The sequence below is a fragment of the Otolemur garnettii genome, unplaced genomic scaffold (assembly GCF_000181295.1).
Source record: "Otolemur garnettii isolate 467f Iridium unplaced genomic scaffold, OtoGar3 scaffold00077, whole genome shotgun sequence".
Taxonomy (NCBI): Eukaryota; Metazoa; Chordata; class Mammalia; order Primates; family Galagidae; genus Otolemur; species Otolemur garnettii.
This window is the reverse complement of record NW_003852472.1, coordinates 3,743,379-3,759,233: the sequence shown is the minus strand read 5'-3', so window position 1 is coordinate 3,759,233 and position 15,855 is coordinate 3,743,379. Positions and strand designations below refer to the sequence as shown.

At 49.6% G+C, this 15,855-nt stretch overlaps 1 protein-coding gene across 1 annotated transcript in view; it reads left to right on the top strand.

The window, feature by feature from the left end:
* The first annotated feature begins 1 nt into the window (after position 1).
* The window catches only part of CASTOR2 (cytosolic arginine sensor for mTORC1 subunit 2), a 45,344-nt gene continuing 29,490 nt past the window's right edge, over positions 2–15,855 (top strand). The window contains exon 1 of the mRNA XM_003794207.2: positions 2–153. Within this exon, the coding sequence (XP_003794255.1) occupies positions 41–153 (113 nt within the window). The 5' untranslated portion in view covers positions 2–40. The remainder of the gene's footprint in view (positions 154–15,855) is intronic.

Below are 15,855 nucleotides of genomic sequence, written 5' to 3'. Positions count from 1 at the left end.
CGCCCCCCGCCGATGAGCCGCCGAGGAGCGCGGGCGGACGATGGAACTCCACATTCTGGAGCACCGGCTGCAAGTTGCCAGCGTCGCCAAGGAGAGTATCCCGCTCTTCACCTACGGCCTGATCAAACTTGCCTTCCTGTCCTCCAAGACCAGGTGAGCGCGCGGGGACGCGGCGCCGGCCGGGGAGAGACAAAGAGGCGCACCCCGGGCGGCTGTCCTCGCCGCCGCGCCTCGGAAAACAACTTCGGGCCCCCGGAGCGCCCCCGCCCCGCCCCTAGCTCCGACCGCTCGCCCACCTCTGACAAAGCCCACCCGGCCACCTCCCCCAACCCCGGGGGCCTTCCACTCTGACCCCCCACACACACACACCTTGATGCATCCCCCAGCCCTGTGGTTCCTGGCCTCGGCCCCCTCCCGGAAATCTGGAGGGCCGGGGCGGCTGCGGTGACGAATCCGTGAATGAATGAACGAACGAATGAATGAATGAAAAACAGGTGTGGGACGCGGCGGTGGAAAAAACAAACTAACGCCCCCATCCCCCAATCCCTCGGTTGGGCCGGCCCCCATGGCCACGGCGGGGGGAGGGATTCTGCTGAGCGCCGCTACCCTGAGCAGAAAATCGTAAAATCATTAAAGGGTGTTTATCTCAAGGTGCCTGCGAGGGTTGGGGGGAGGGGTGGGCAAGGGCCGAGGAGTGGCCGCGGGCGAGGGTCGCGGTGATCCTTTCTCCTTGGGGTCCTGGAAAGGCGGGGAGGCTGTTTTGCCGAACCGTAGAAGGGGAGGAGCTGGCGTGTTTATGGATCTGCCTTGAGGCTGGGCTTGGATGCTGCAGGGGGAAAAATAGTTGAAGGCCTTGGGAGGTAAAGTGGGGGCGGGGGACTTGGATTTTCCCCCTGCCAGGTAAGGGTTTGACTTTGTGAGTCCCAGTAGGTGGTTGGAGTAGGGTTTTTGTTATGCTTAAGGATCCGGAGCCCAGCAGTGTGTGAGTGCCGGCTCGCTGCTGCAACTTAAGTCCTTTGCTTGCCCACCATTGTGACTGCTGAAAGGGCTGAAGTTGAGGGTTTGGGGCAGTGATGGTTTTCCCTCACTGCAAAATGAATGAATACATTACTAGTCAAGGTTAACGTTAAAATTACAGCATCCCCCTCCTTCTCCCCCCAAGGCTACCCACTTTGGTGCTGAGCTCAAGGGAGTTCAAGGGATGCAAGGAAATAATTCAATCTGAGCCTGATATCTGCCTGTTAAAGTTCTTGCTTGGAAATCTCACTTTGATGTGTGTGTCTGAGTGGGGAGCTCAGTCCAGCTATTGTTTGCGAGATGGAGCCAGATCTGCCAGAGGCATCTTGTTTACTTTCTTCTCTGGGCTGCCTGGTGGGGTTTGGAGGTTTGAAATCCTTGCCTTTGCAGAGCCCAATTGCTCCTTTGATTGCAAAAGGTAATTATTAAACAGACCATTTGAAAACAAAAGCCTACAGCTCAGATTTCTGAACATCTCTCCCAAACACACAAAGCCCCCTCTCGCTCTTGACACCTTCTGATCTTGTATCTACCTGCCCTCTGCCTCCTCCCCTCCCCTCCCCCCAACTCCCTAGCTAGTCTTGAGGTTCCAAGCCTGGAGGTAACAGAACAGACTTGTTTTTCCAACCCTTGGCCCCAGCTCTGGGCAGCCCCCTGGCTGATTTCTCAGCCACCATACAAATGGGAATGATGACTCAGGCTGCGGCTGTGCAGGGACCTAGGTGGTAGGAGGAGAGGGCATTTGGGGGCTTCTTAGACAGGCAGCAAAGGGCAGGCACTGTCTGCCCTCTCCCTTTCTGGAGGGGCTAGCCTTCCAGCTCCCACCCCACGGTCTAGTTTGGAGGTCTTATAGGTAGGCATGGCCCTGGGGATGAGCCCCTTCTGGCCTGTCTGAACGCAGGAAAATCTGTCCCTCATTGGGTCCCTCTTCTCTGTCTCTCTTGAGAGCCAGCTTGTCCAAGGCCCAGGTGACCCATCCAGTCTCAAGATGACTCAGAGATCAAAGGTCATCTCCATGTCTCCAGGGTCTGGATCCAGAAGGTGTTGAGTACATTTGTCAGATGTCTGAGGACATGCTGCACACTCGGAGCCCAAACAGTGGCTTCGGACTATGACTAGCCCCCTCTGCCTGAGTAGCTGAGGTGAGGTCCCTCTCCTCTGGCTATAACTTTGCCTGTAAAATGAAAATAGCACTGGTTCACTGGTGTATGCACATCTGCTGTGAGTATGGCATGGGATGACAGTGGGAGATCAGCTTTAGCGCTTGTGAGGGGCAGTGGGTACAGATACATTATGTAAGCTATTTTCGGTAAGCCATCCAGATGGAACTTGTGGTCCTCCTGGATACTTCCTATAATACCTGCCCCCAGGTGGTGACCTGTAGCCTTGTTACTCCCGCCCCCAAACGTAAGTTTTACCCAGACTAGCACAGAATTCCCCAGGGGTCTTTGTGTCACCTATTAAAAAATTTTTTAATCACTCTCTACAGAATCAAACCCTTGACTTGGCATTCAAGGCCTTGTAGGATCTGGATCCTGAATCCTCATCTATAGCCATTCCTCTGGCAAATCTTCTAGTGACCCACAAGTTACCTTATTCCCTTCCCACATCTGTACTTTTGTATCTGCACCTTTTCCAGCTCAGCCTGGAAGAGAGCCTCAGAGTACTCTCTGCCCTGCCCCCAGTACATTCCTATTCAGTCTCCTGAAACCTTCTCAAACCCCCAGCGATTTAGTCACTTCCTCACTCTCATGTCTACCTGGGAGGGAATGGCATCAGTGGACATCCTCTCTGTTTGGTCGGGTACAGCTGGGTCCAAGAGATGCTGAGATGCCCTGCCCCAGGGATCCCAGTGCAGCAGTGTGGGGTCAGGGAAGGAGTGTCTAGCAGGGTAGTGAGGAGGCTGCCAGACTCTTTGAGTAGGAATTAGGTGGAAAATGGGTCGTGCCCTCTGAGTATGTTCTATGAATTAGGTATTTATACCTGTTTTGCACATGAGGAACCTGGAGCTCAAAGGCTAAGAGACTTGCTGAAGGTCACGCATAAAGAGTGGGATTTGAATCTGAATCTTTACTAGTCAACCTCAGAGTTTTTGCTATCTATGGCAGGTTGCAAATGATGCCCACATTGGACAGATATGTCCCGTCCTCTGTTTGCAGCACACTGTTCTGAGAGGTTTAGGAGCACAGGTTGGAACTGTGGTCTTTCTGTATTCTCTCCCACCAGCCTTGGTGGGACTTTTCTCATCTAGGAGGCCTTGGCCCTGATAGCCCCGTGGAGACTTCCTCCTTCCTCTGGGCCATTGGGGCATATCTCAGATGCTCCCTCTCCTTCTCCATTAGTTCTAAACTTTGGCCCAGAACAACATGTTGCTTACTTGTCTTTTTCTCTCACCTACATTATAAACCTTCATCTCAGGAAGTTTTTGTGTGCTATTTTTTATCCATCCTTCCCTGCCAATACTGTCACTGTGGTACCAGTGATAAGAGCTGCTGTTGATTCTGCCATATATTACAAAGAGGTGAAGACACTAGACTTGGAGAAGTAAAATGGCTCACTCAAGGTCGCACCACTGGAAGAAATAGAATTGGGATTTGAACCAGGCCTTGTCTGTGCTGTGCTTAACACCCTGCTTTGTAGGCACTTAGTAACTGTCTGATGGATTTCCGACCCATACACAGAGTGACCCAGATTTCAGCCAAGTATTTGCCAGAGTCTCTTATGAGTGCCCTGGGGGCTGGAAGAAACATGGCAGGGAGAATCACACCTGGCAGAGGAACAGCCTGGAGACCCTGCCCCCACTCTGCTGAGCAGGCCTCTGCCCCAAGACATTCAGAGTAGCATCTGGGTGTGGCTGGAGTAGAGGGTCAGAGGGCCAGTTAAGTGGATTCATTAGCACAGAGCTAGTGGACAAAGTCCTCAGAGTTCCTCCTCTGCCTTGTGGTCCCATGGGTGATGATAAACCCTTGTGGCCCACCTGCCTATCTCTGCCAGCCACACTCTGTGGTGTCTCCAGCCTTTAGGCCTTTGTTCCCTCTTGCTGGACTGATACCCCTTGCCCTACCCACTTTCTTTGCCTGTACATACTTTCAGATTCCATTTTCACGCCCCTACGTGCACAACTGGGCTCAGACCCTTCTTCTGCTGTGATGGACTTAACCTCAAGAAGATGAAATGTAACCACAAGCTATCAGCAAGGATGCTTTGAGCTACAAATAACAAAAAGCCATGGATGAAACAATAAGAAGTTTGTACTAGTCTGAAGTGATAAGAGGCTATGAGTGGGCTGCTACAGGGCTGAGTGACTTAAAGGGTTGATGAGGTCATCAGGGACCCATGTATTTGGCCACGTAAGGCTTGACACGGTAGCATCCAGTATGATGGCTGGGGGAGCCCTGGGCATCACAGAAGGAAACCCAGCCAGATAAAGGGCTGTTATTTCCAGGGTATCCCTGAGAAAACAGACATCTTCATCTCATTGGCCAGAACTGCGTCACATGAACATGTCTCAGCCTCTCACCAGCATAGGGAATGAGACCATCATGGACCAATCAGGATTCACTACTGAAGGTGGGGCCTGCCACCTAGAGGCTTCTGGCCACAGGATGATGGATGACCCATGGGCTGTGGGTGGTGGCTGGCCATGTGTGTGTGGTGTGACAGAGGCTTCCAGTCCCGTGGCTCACCTGCCTAGGGCAGGCCTGGAAGCTGACTCAAGTATGAGGAGGTGGCTGTGCACAGACAGGTGTGTGACCTCACATGTAGGTAAGTCATGATGCTCCCCGTCTGCCTAGCTTTCCCTAACCCCACTGGACTGTGTAGTACTTATGGAGCAACCTCACTATTAGGGCCAATGCTGCCTGGCCTGGCCCAAGCCTAGAAGTCCAGCAAGGGTTGGGAGGGCTTTGGATTCCAAGGAAATAGTTGGAGGGAGATGTTCAGCCTGGACAAGGGATCTACTTACCTCCCCATGTGTAATAAGGCGCTTTTAGAATTTGGATTTGTTCTCTACAACCCTATAAGGCAAAACTGGGAACAGTGAGGAAGTATACAGCAATAACAGCAATGGTGATAGTAGTAATGGTTCACACTAACAAAGCATTTAGTACATTCCAGGTGCATTTTTAGTTTATTTTGAGACAAAGTCTCAAGCTGTTCCCCTTAGTAGAGTGCCATGGCATCATAGCTCACAGCAACCTCCAACTCTTGGACTCAAGTGATCCTCTTGCCTCAATTTTTTTCTATTATAGTAGAGACAGGGTCTCGCTTTTGCTCAGGCTGGTCTTGAACTTGTGAGCTCAAGCAATTCACCCACCTCAGCCTCCCAGAGTGCTAGGATTATAGGCGTGAGCCACGCGCCCAGCCCCAGGTACAATTGTAAACACCGCCATATACTGGTTCATTTAGTCCTTATGACAGTCCTATAAAGTAGGGATATTATTGTCTTCATTTGACATATGAGGAAACTGAGAAGCCAGAGTAGCAAAGGATACACAGAAGTGGCAGAGCTGGGATTTGAACCCAGAAAGTCTGGCTATAGAATGATAACCACTGAGCCAGGCATCCAAGCAGACTGGTTTGGACTCCCTGTCACCAGGAGCCACTTGGCAGAGGTGTTGCTGAGAGGCCATGTGGGGGATGGGGAAGAGGTTGGGCAAGGTCATTAACCCAAAATGTTTGGAAGTGGCAGAAGGCTGCAGCACCCTCCTTTTCTTTCCCTTTTTTTGGGCCCCTAAAATGCTTTTATCTTTAAATTCCATCCTAGAGCCCATCTCATTTGATAGGCAAAAAAAGCACACAGGTGAATGTGCAGTAAGCATTTGCCCACACAAACCCCCTGCCGCCCGCCTAGGCCAGATCTGCCACCTGCAGGTCTCGGGTTCCTTTTGGCCTACCAGCAAGCCACAGTGAGCACTAAACACTTATGAGGCATTTATGGGAGAAAAGCTTACAATTGTAAAAACCCATGCAGTCCTCATCATTGCCCTGAGTGCATTGGGCCGAGGCCACTGTTTGATTGCAGTTGAGGCTAGCAGAGGAATTAGAGCCCTGGCATGCTTTAGGTGGGATCCCAGCACTGTTATATCCTGGCAGTATGACCGTTGGGCAAGTTGCTTGACCTCTCTATGCTGTTCTTTTCTTACCTGTAAAATAGGAATGCTGATCACCCTAGGTTGTTGTGAGGACTTGATGAGAATAAACCATGTCAAGCACTCATAAGAATGCTTGGTCCAGTATAAGCTCCAATAAGCCTTGACCAAGAAGGTCCAGGGTGAGCTGGCCAGCGCTTTATGAAAGCAGAGCTTGAAAAGCCTAGGGTTAGGAGATTTTATATACACAGACATAATCACAGATTCTAGAAAGTGGAGATTCTCTCACTGTCGTCAGAGAATTTAGGACACATGTCATTGAAGTGTACGACCTCTAGAAGGGGCAGCCAAAATGCTCTAGGATTGCAAAGCGCTGGAAGGCTCCCTGGAGAAGGTGGTACCAAGTTGGGTACAATGAGAAGATGTCAGGAGGTGCTGAGAATAAAGAAAGGTGAGCAGGGAGCAGGAATGGATGGGCACAGATGAATGTTGGGAGGGCACAGGATGAGCCCGGAGCCATTTCCCACACCCACTCAGAGCAGCCATGGCCTGCTGCCCTGGAGAAGGGGCTGGCTCAACCCCAGCTCCCAGACATTAGTGTGGAAGGCACAGGGTTGTCCTTGGCGTGCCCCATGTCCAGCTGCTCAGCATGGTCCACACCCCCTCACCATACCTGTCGCCTTTGTCCTGGGTCCTTCTCCTCATCACTCCCTGGAACTATCCAGACAGCCTTCTGCCTGCAGGGCAGCCCAAATGGTTAGCAGAGCCAGGTCTGGGCAGGAGGAACAGCCTGAGCAGAGGCCTAGAGGCTGGAAAGAGAAATGTGTCTACAGGGGACAAGCAGTTGTCCTGTGGCAGGTGTGGCCACTGCTTGAGATTGGTGCAAACTGGTATGTTCTGTTCATGCAGAAGCCCTACAGCATGCACCTGCTCTGTGCAGGGCCCAATGGGAAACATAAAAGGAGCTTCTGTCAAATGGGAAGAAAAGATGTGTATTCTGTGTCTTTTCCGCCAAAGGTTGGGGGTGAGAGGCCTAAATGCAAGGCTGTGTAGAGCGGATGAGCAGTCACCAGTTGAAAGTGTGAGCTGGGATAGATTTTGTGCATTCCTTCCAAATCCTGGGCCACATCTCTGCCTTGCTCAGAATCCTCAGACTGTCCCCTGCTCCGTTCATATTCCTTGCCTGGCTCTGCTAATGTTCCTTGACCTGACACTTTCTATCCTCTCTGGCTTTCTCCTCCCTTATCCACACATGCCCTGTTTTAGGATAACTATGGTGGTTATAAAATATCTCGAATTCTGATGCTCTTCCCTTCAAAAGCTAGACCCGCCCCTCCCCTTCCTCTTTAAATGGCTTATGACTTTATTCTAAGTCACTAGAAGGTGGCAGAGGTGATAGTGTAAGACTTCTGAGGATGGGTCATAAAAAGATAGCTGCTGCCTAATGCATGCTCTCTCAGGTCCCTTGCTCTGTGGGAAGCCAGCTGACAAGGCGCAAGGATGCCCTGGTAGCCCTGTGGAGAGGCTCACGTACGAGAAACTGAAGCCGCCCAGCTGCCCCCCACACACACACCTTAACTGCAGCCTCACAAGAGGTCCAAAACCAGAATTGCCTAGGTGAGCTACACTCAGATTCCTAACCATAGGTACTGTAAGGGGTAATAAAAGTTCATTGTTGTGTCAGTCCACTAAGATTTCGAGTAATTTGTTATACAGCGATAACAATGAAATGTTGTTTATCACCCAAATGGGGACATTTTTGAGAATAGTAGGGAATACTAAAAATAATTACTCCAGACAACATGGCAAACCAGAGTATGAACACTCTGCATTTAGTCCAGCCAGAGAGCTCTCAAGAGTCCCTGAACTTAACACAGACTCTCTTTGGGGTTACCTCCAATACCACCTCCTCCAGGAACCCTCCCTAGTGCAGAGTGAATGGCTTCCTGGAATCGCTCATACCTTGGAGTGCAGGTGAGGAGGGCTGGTCCTCTTCTGTTCTCACGCTCAAGTGCACATCCACACCTCAGGACCAGTGTTCCTCAGCCCTGACTTACCTCCCAGGGATCAAGAAAGTCCATTGAAAAAGGTTTAATTGGTCTCTTCTGAGCCTGCATATGGCTGGAAGGTTTTTCTTATAACCTCTAATAACAGGAACCAGTCCTGAATAGGACCACCCTTGTTCCATCAGTGCTGGAACAGTTGGATTCGGGCTGTCCAAGGCCCATGGGCCCTCCTTGGTGGCCCAGTAATACACCTTAGCACAAATAGACAGGCCCGCTGAGGTCTGCAGCAGTGGGCAGTTTACCCAAAGCAGTCGGCAATTCTAGCCACGCGGTTTGTTAAGTATGCTCAATTAAGACTTCTAAGAGGGAGCTCACTTCTAGACACTGGTGCTCATCCTTGCTCTAAATATCATACATTGGACATATTCTGCAATAGATCTGTACTTGCAAACCTGGGGTCTCAATTATGTACCCACATTCACAGCAGCACTATTCCCAGAAGTCAGAAGGTGGAAGCAACCCAAGTGTTCATCGTGGATAAATAGATAAACAAAATGTGATATATCCATATACAGGAACGTTAATCAGGAAAAAAGGAAGGAATGCTATACCATGGATAAGGACATCAGGCTAAGGGAAGTAAACCAGGCACAAAAGGGTAAATACCATGTGACCCCATTTATATGAGGTACCTGGAGTAGTCAGATTCATAAAGACAAAGAGAGCTACCAAAGTTTGGGGAGTTACTGTTTAATGGGTGTGGAGTTTCAGTTTTGTAAGATCAAGAGAGTTTTGGAGATGGATGGTAGCAATCATTGCTCAACAGTGTAAATGTATTCATTCCCCTGAACTTGGTTAAGATGCTACTCGGGAGGCTGAAGCAAGAGGATCACTTGAGCCCAAGAGTTTAAGGTTGCTATGAGCTATGACACCATGGCACTCTACCAAGGGTGACAAAGTGACAAAAAAAATGGTTAAGATGGTAAATTTTATGTGTATTTTACCACAATTAAAAATCACAAAAATTTGCCAGGCCTGGTGGCTCATACCTATAATCCTAGCACTCGGGGAGGCTGAGGCAAGAGGATCCCTTGAGCTTAGCAATTTGAAACCACCCTGAGCAAGAGCCAGACCTCATCTCAAAAAATTAGAAAAGGTAGAAAAATTATACCAGGGATAAAGACATCATGCTAAGTGAAATAAACCAGGCACAAAAGGGTAAATACCATGTGTGGTGGCTTATGCCTATAGTCTCAGCTATTCAGAAAGCTGGAGCCCAGGAGTTTGAGATTACAGTGAGCTATGATCGTGCGTCTGCACTCTAGCAGGAGTGACAGAGCAAGACTCTATCTCCAAGAAAAGTTAAATTTTTGAAACTTGGAGTCTTCATTTACACCAGTCGTTCTCTAAGACAGTGATGCTTCCCAGTCTTAGAGGTATAAAGGCTGTTTGCCTCTGCACCCTACAGTTCTAGTGACAGTGGTTCGTACACTTTTTCTCATTGTCAAGTAACCACCCTCTTGGTGCTGCATGGGTCACCTGTGATTGCTGTGGCCCATAGCTTCAAGACTAACATGAGCTTTGGAACAAATTGAAGTTTTTAAATCATGGCCCTGACATTTTTATCTGATGTTTCCTGAGACCCTGTCCTCCTCTTGGAGGTCCTGGGAGGGACCAAGTCAGAGTTCCTGAGCTTATGGGGCTTACCATCTTATTAGAGAAGAAGGAAAATTAAAAAATGAGAAGATAATCAGAGAGCAGTGAAGTCACAAATACAGGAAAGTGAGAGGTGGGTAGGAGCAGTGGTCCATTTTTGAGGGTCAGATCATTGAGGTAACATCTGAGCTGAGGCCAGATGACAGGCAGGAGCCAGCCACACAAAGACTGCGGCCAGTGGGGGAGGCTGCCTGTGCAGAGAGGCACCTCTCAGAGCCATTAGGATGGCTATTGTAAAAAAAAATTAAGAAAACAGTAAACAAGTGTTGTCGTGGATATGGACAAATTGGAACCCTTGTGTACTGTTGATGGGAATGTACACATAAAATGGTGCAGCTGCTACAGAAAACAGTATGGTGGGTCCTCAAAAAAAATTAAAACTAGAATTACCATGTGCTGAGGCAGGTCCCTCCACTTCTGAGTATCTACCCAAAGCAGTTGAAAGCAAGGACTCCAAGCGATACTCACACACCCCCATTCACGGCATTGTTCACAATAGTCAAAAAGTGCAAGCAACTCAAATGTCCATCAGTGAATGAAGAGATAAACTATGGCATAGTTTACATTATAATGGAATATTATTCACCCTTAACAGGAAAGGAAATTCTGACCTGTGCTACAACGTGGATGAACCTTGAGGACGTCATTCTCAGAGAAATAATGCAATCGCAAAAGGATAAATGCTATTTGATTCTACTATGAGGACACACATACACCCCACTCCCACCTTCACCCCCCAGGAGTCAGATTCACAGAGACAGAAAGTAGAATAATGAAAGTTGCTGCCAAGGGTTGGGGGATGGAGGATGAGGAGTTTTTTCTTATTGGGACAGAACTTCCGTTGTGCAAGATGGAGAGAACTGATGATGGTTGCACAACAGAGCGAATGTATTTAGTGCCACTGAACTGTACACCTAAAAATGGCAGCAGTGGCAAATTTTGTGTCTATTTTGCCACAATTTAAAAACACGAGGTTCGGAGCTGGGGAGGTGTGGGGAGCGGAGGGCGGTGGGCCAGGGCAGCCACTCAGGCCTTGTTGTGCGTTGACTCATGTTATCTTCACACCGCCCTTATCAGTAGGCACAATAACTGACCCCATTTTATAGATGAGGAAACCAAGGCACTAACACTCCAGTAACCTGCCCAAGATCACAAAAACCAGTGAAGAGTGAAGAATGAAGATTTTTTTTGGATAGTAGCTCTGTCAAGATATAATTCACATGCTGTACAATTCACCCTTTTAAAGTTTATATTTCAGTGACTTCTAGTATCCCTACAGAGTTGTACAACCATAGCCACTACCTAATTCCAGAAAATCTTCATCGCTTAAAAAAAAAAAAAAAGCCATTAAGCAAGCAGTCCTTCCCATTTCCCACCCCAGCCCCAGCCCCTGGCAACACTGATCTAGTTCCTTTCTCTCTGGGTTTGGCCATTTGCTACATGTTATATAGACGGACTCCTCTAAAGCATGGTCCTTGTGTCAACTGCTTTTACTTAGCGTGATATTTTCGGGTTCCTGCCTGTGCAGCATGGATCAGCCCTTCACTCCTCCTTTTGGCTGAGTAGTATTCTCATTGTGTGGATATACCACACAACAATTGTTTATTTATCCGCTGATGGACATTTGGATTCTTTCTACTTTGGGGCTATTATGAATGATAACTGTTATGAATAGCCATGTAGGAGTTGTTGTGAGGACATCTGTTTGCATTTCTCCTGGGTAGGTATATTATACTTGGGCAGCCACACCATCCCACATGCCTGAGGAGGAGGGATTTGAACCTGCAGCTTTAGGCTCCAGATTCCATGTTCTTAAGATGCAGAGAGGGGCCCCCAAGTGATTTAAAAGGTGCTCTGCTGGGGAGGGCCAGAGGGGACAGCCTTCCTGTCTTGCACAGGCCCTGCACCCAGGGCCAGCAGGTAGGTGCTTATTTTCACAGTAGAGTTAATTAGTTTTCCCTGCACAGCTGGCTTCCTGGACACTCACTGGCCTCCGTGCCAGACCTGCCCTCTTTCTGATTCCTGTCCCACCCCAGCCCCCCGGATTCACTCCCTTCTGGAGCAGGTAGAAATTTGTTCCCAAAGTTCAGTCTTTCTCCTTCAGAGCTCGAGTCTACAGATGCAGTAACTGATAGGATAGATTTAGAACAAAGTTCATCTTCAGCAGATCTTTCTTGAGAGCCCTCTACACCCTGGGACAGCTCTATAAGGAGGGAGGTGGTTTCTGCCCCAGGCCCTTGAGCTGGCAGCTACAGTGACTTGCCCCAAGTCACACAGTGGACAAAAACAATTTGGGGTTTAGCCTGGCATCCCTGCTGCCGTCTCCTGCCTGCCTGTGCCCTGTTCCACTCTCCGCTGTAACTCGAGGTGGAAGAGCTTATGCTAAGGTCCATTTCTCAGGGGATGTGCACTTAACAGTCAGGAAAACCTGTTTTTAATCCAAATTTCAACCACTTACCAGCTATGTGACCTTGGGCAACTTTTCAAGAGGCTCAGTGTCCTCATCTTTAAAGTGGGAATAATAATACCCATTTCTCTGGGTAGTAAGAGTTAAAAGGGGAGTTTCATGTCAAGGACTTACTTAGGTGTCCAACAGTTGGGGAAATGGTTATTTGTATAATTCAATAGATATTTCTTGAGGAAAGTGCCCTACACTGGGTGCAAGTGACAAGGTGGTGGTAGGTTCTGCTCCTGCAGCACTGATGGCTGTTCTCTTATAACTCATCCGAAGGGCTGATGGCTCCAGGATGGAAAGCCAAATTCTGATTTTTTATCTGAGAAGGGGGAGGCTATTTGGTTGGTTATGGACTAACTGGAGGCTAGTGGAGGGGTAGAATCTATAGCACACAGACTGGAGAACTTCAGGGCTAGGCAGGCAGGAAGAGCAGCTTCTTGGAACAAAGAGCCATTGTGCCCTTTAAGAAGGTGTGATCTCTCTGCTCTGAGCAAAGTCTTGGGGGCCCTTCTCTGCACCACTGGGCAGCCTTGCTTGATTGTTGCTTGGACATTCCGGATGTCCCCTGTGTCCCCATGTGGTGCTTGCCATCTTCCTCCAAGTTCCCTACCTGGGAACACAATTCCTACAGCTTCCCTCTGGCCATTTCCCTCCTGAGCCCCTCAGTTCAAATCACTGTGGTTCAACTTACCATTCTCCAACAAAACTAGAGAAGGTGGTGGCACCCAAGCCTTGGGACTGCCCCATGCTGATAAGGCCCTCAGCGGGGTACCTGGGAGTTGCAGGCCCGACCCCACTCCACCCCACCCTGACTCTCTCCCTAGAGCAGCAGTTCTCAACCCATTGCAACCCACAGGAACTGTATTAAAGGGCTGCAGCATTAGGAAGGTTGAGAACCACTGCCCTAGAGGCACTCTTGACAGGGCTTGAATGGGCCCCTCCAGGCACCTGCTAGGGCAAGGACAGGCCCCTTTCCCATTCCTACTATGGTGTCCCTGGGCAGGTGACTGGTCTTTCTGGGTCTCCAGTTCTCATCTGAAGATTAACAGAGATAATATAAGGCTGAACTCAGACCCCAAATACAATAGGCACTACACAATGGGATTCTCACTCAGTTTCCGCAGCGTGGAGACTGAAGCATCCTATGCTCCAAGGCAGGCATATAGCTTCCCCCAGAGCCCCTGACATTGAGTTTAGCCCAGGCTCTTTCAGGAGGTGGGGTGAGGTTTGCACCATTACCAGCCAGAAGTGGGATGTCTTTGCCTTCTGGAGGTGGGGGGGGGGGCCTGGGCCACATCACCCCCAGCTGTGATCCTCAGCCTATCAGTGATCCCGGAGAGCTGAAATACTGGCTGATCCAGAAGAACTCAATGGCTGCCACCTCCCCCACTTTGGGAGGATGTCTTCTGATGTGGATCCATGGAAGAAAGGCCCCAGGGTCCCCAGTACCCCCACGTCCCTACCTGGTCCTCTCATTGCCATTGACAAGGGTGCTGGTGAGGATGGCGTGTATTTACTCAGGCTTCTGTGTGCCAGGCCCAATGCCATGCCCATGGGTGTTCATCAGCTGAGGGGGCTATGTCACTGTCCACATTTACAGGTGGGGAAGCCAAGCCCATATAACTTAGTAAGTGAAGACGTTGGCCTCAGCTGTCCAAAGAGCCGCTCCCAACTACCATGCTCCTCACATCTTGCAGGGTGGCCCAGGAGGCACTGAGGGACAGGGATTGTAGCCCCTTGTCAGGGCAGAAGCAAAAGTTGTGCCCCTTTCAAGAGCCATTATCAGGGGATCTCAGGTCAGCCCCAGTCCTTACCCCACCTCTGCCCTCACCAGCTGGGTGACTGTGGGGATGCCACATTACCAAACTCACTTCGCCCTCTGCAGAGGGCCATGGTAATAGGACCTTCCTAACCATGGCCTAAGGGTCCAGTGGCATCACTGACAGACCAAGCTTAGCACTGCTTTTTGCCACAGGGGGCTATTCCAGATTGACAACTTTGAGCCACTGTCAGCTTTCTGTTTACTTCGTCAGCAAATGCTCACCACCACATGGGTGCCATCTTACAACATCTTGAAAATCTCAGCATTTTGGCAGGTTCCTGAATCCAGAACCCCCGGAGTTCTGTGCACTGCACTTAGATACCGCCTGGGTGCTTCTGGTCACTCATTCCCGTGCACCCCTTTCCTGAGGTGTAGTCTGAGAGAAGGTGGGAGTTGGAAGACTGCCCATGCGCCAGGCTGCTCATAAAACGTCCCATGAACAGTCAAAACCTGTAGCAACTTCTCCTGTGTTAATGCCCCAAGGGGTGCTTGTTCTCAAGAGCCAGGACCTCTGAATACCCACACACATGGGGGCAGCCTCGTCCCTTCTCCTGCAGAAGGTGGGGACAAATCAGGGAAGGGCTGAGGGAGCAATTCAGGCAAGTGTGTGGCCTGCAGGTCCTGTACCTCTGGTTCCCAAGGACTTGTCCATCACTCACAATGGGAAATCAGGCCCCTAAGTGGTGTCTGGGGAAGGTAGAAGCTGGACTTTCTATCTGTGGTTGCCCTTGGCCCCTCAGACTCCCTCCTAATCTACTAGTTCACAGATGTGTCTTGGTGCTCACCCTGCACCAAGTACTGCTGCATAGACTGAGTTGACAGTTTGGGCATCCCAGTAAATTCTTAATGACACCACAGTATGAAGGGAGGAAAGCCCTGGAGACTCAGGGGAGGAGGCACCATAATGTCTGGGTGAACCTCCAGGAGAGGTGGGTTGGGCCAGACTTGAAGCATCAAGATAGGAAAGAAACCTTTTTTTTTTTTTTAGACAGAGTCTCAGTATGTCGCACTGGGTAGAGTCCCGTGGCATCGCAGCGCACAGCAACCTCAAACTCAAGGGCTTAAGCAATTCTCTTGCCTTAGCCTCCCAAATAGCTGGGACTACAGGTGCTCACCACAACACCTGGCTATTTTTTTTTTTATTGCAGTTGTCATTGTTATCTAGCTGGCCTGGGCTGGGTCCGAACCAGTCAGCCTGGGTGTATGTGGCCAGCACCCTACCCACTGAGTTACGGGCACCACCCAGGAAGAGACTTCTGAAAAGAAGGAACAGCATAAGCAAAAGCTTAGCGACTTGGCCCATGTGACCCATATGCTGGAACCCAGAGTTGGGGCTGGAAAAAGGACAGGATGGTGGCTGCTGTGGTCACAGTTCAGGTAAATGGTGAGGCTGAGGTCAAACCCGACGCCATCACCAACCCTTTTTCATTCTCAGCCTGCCCTTTCTTACCCTGCTCTCCCACCTTTGACATTCACACGGGCCTGCTGCCTCCTACAGGAAGACCTCCTTGCCCCTCTTTTTTTGTTTTGTTTCTTTTTTTTCCATTTTAAATTTTTGAATAGAAAATAAATTCACATAGTTCAAGATTCCAAAGGTACACAGACAACGTGCCAGTAGACACTCCTGCCCCCTCCAATCCATTCAGTTCCTGCCCCCACAGATAGCCAGATTCCTGGGAATTCTTAGTGATGTTTTCTGTAAGTACACACAAATGTGTGTTATTTTCTCTCTTTTTTCCCCTTTATGTA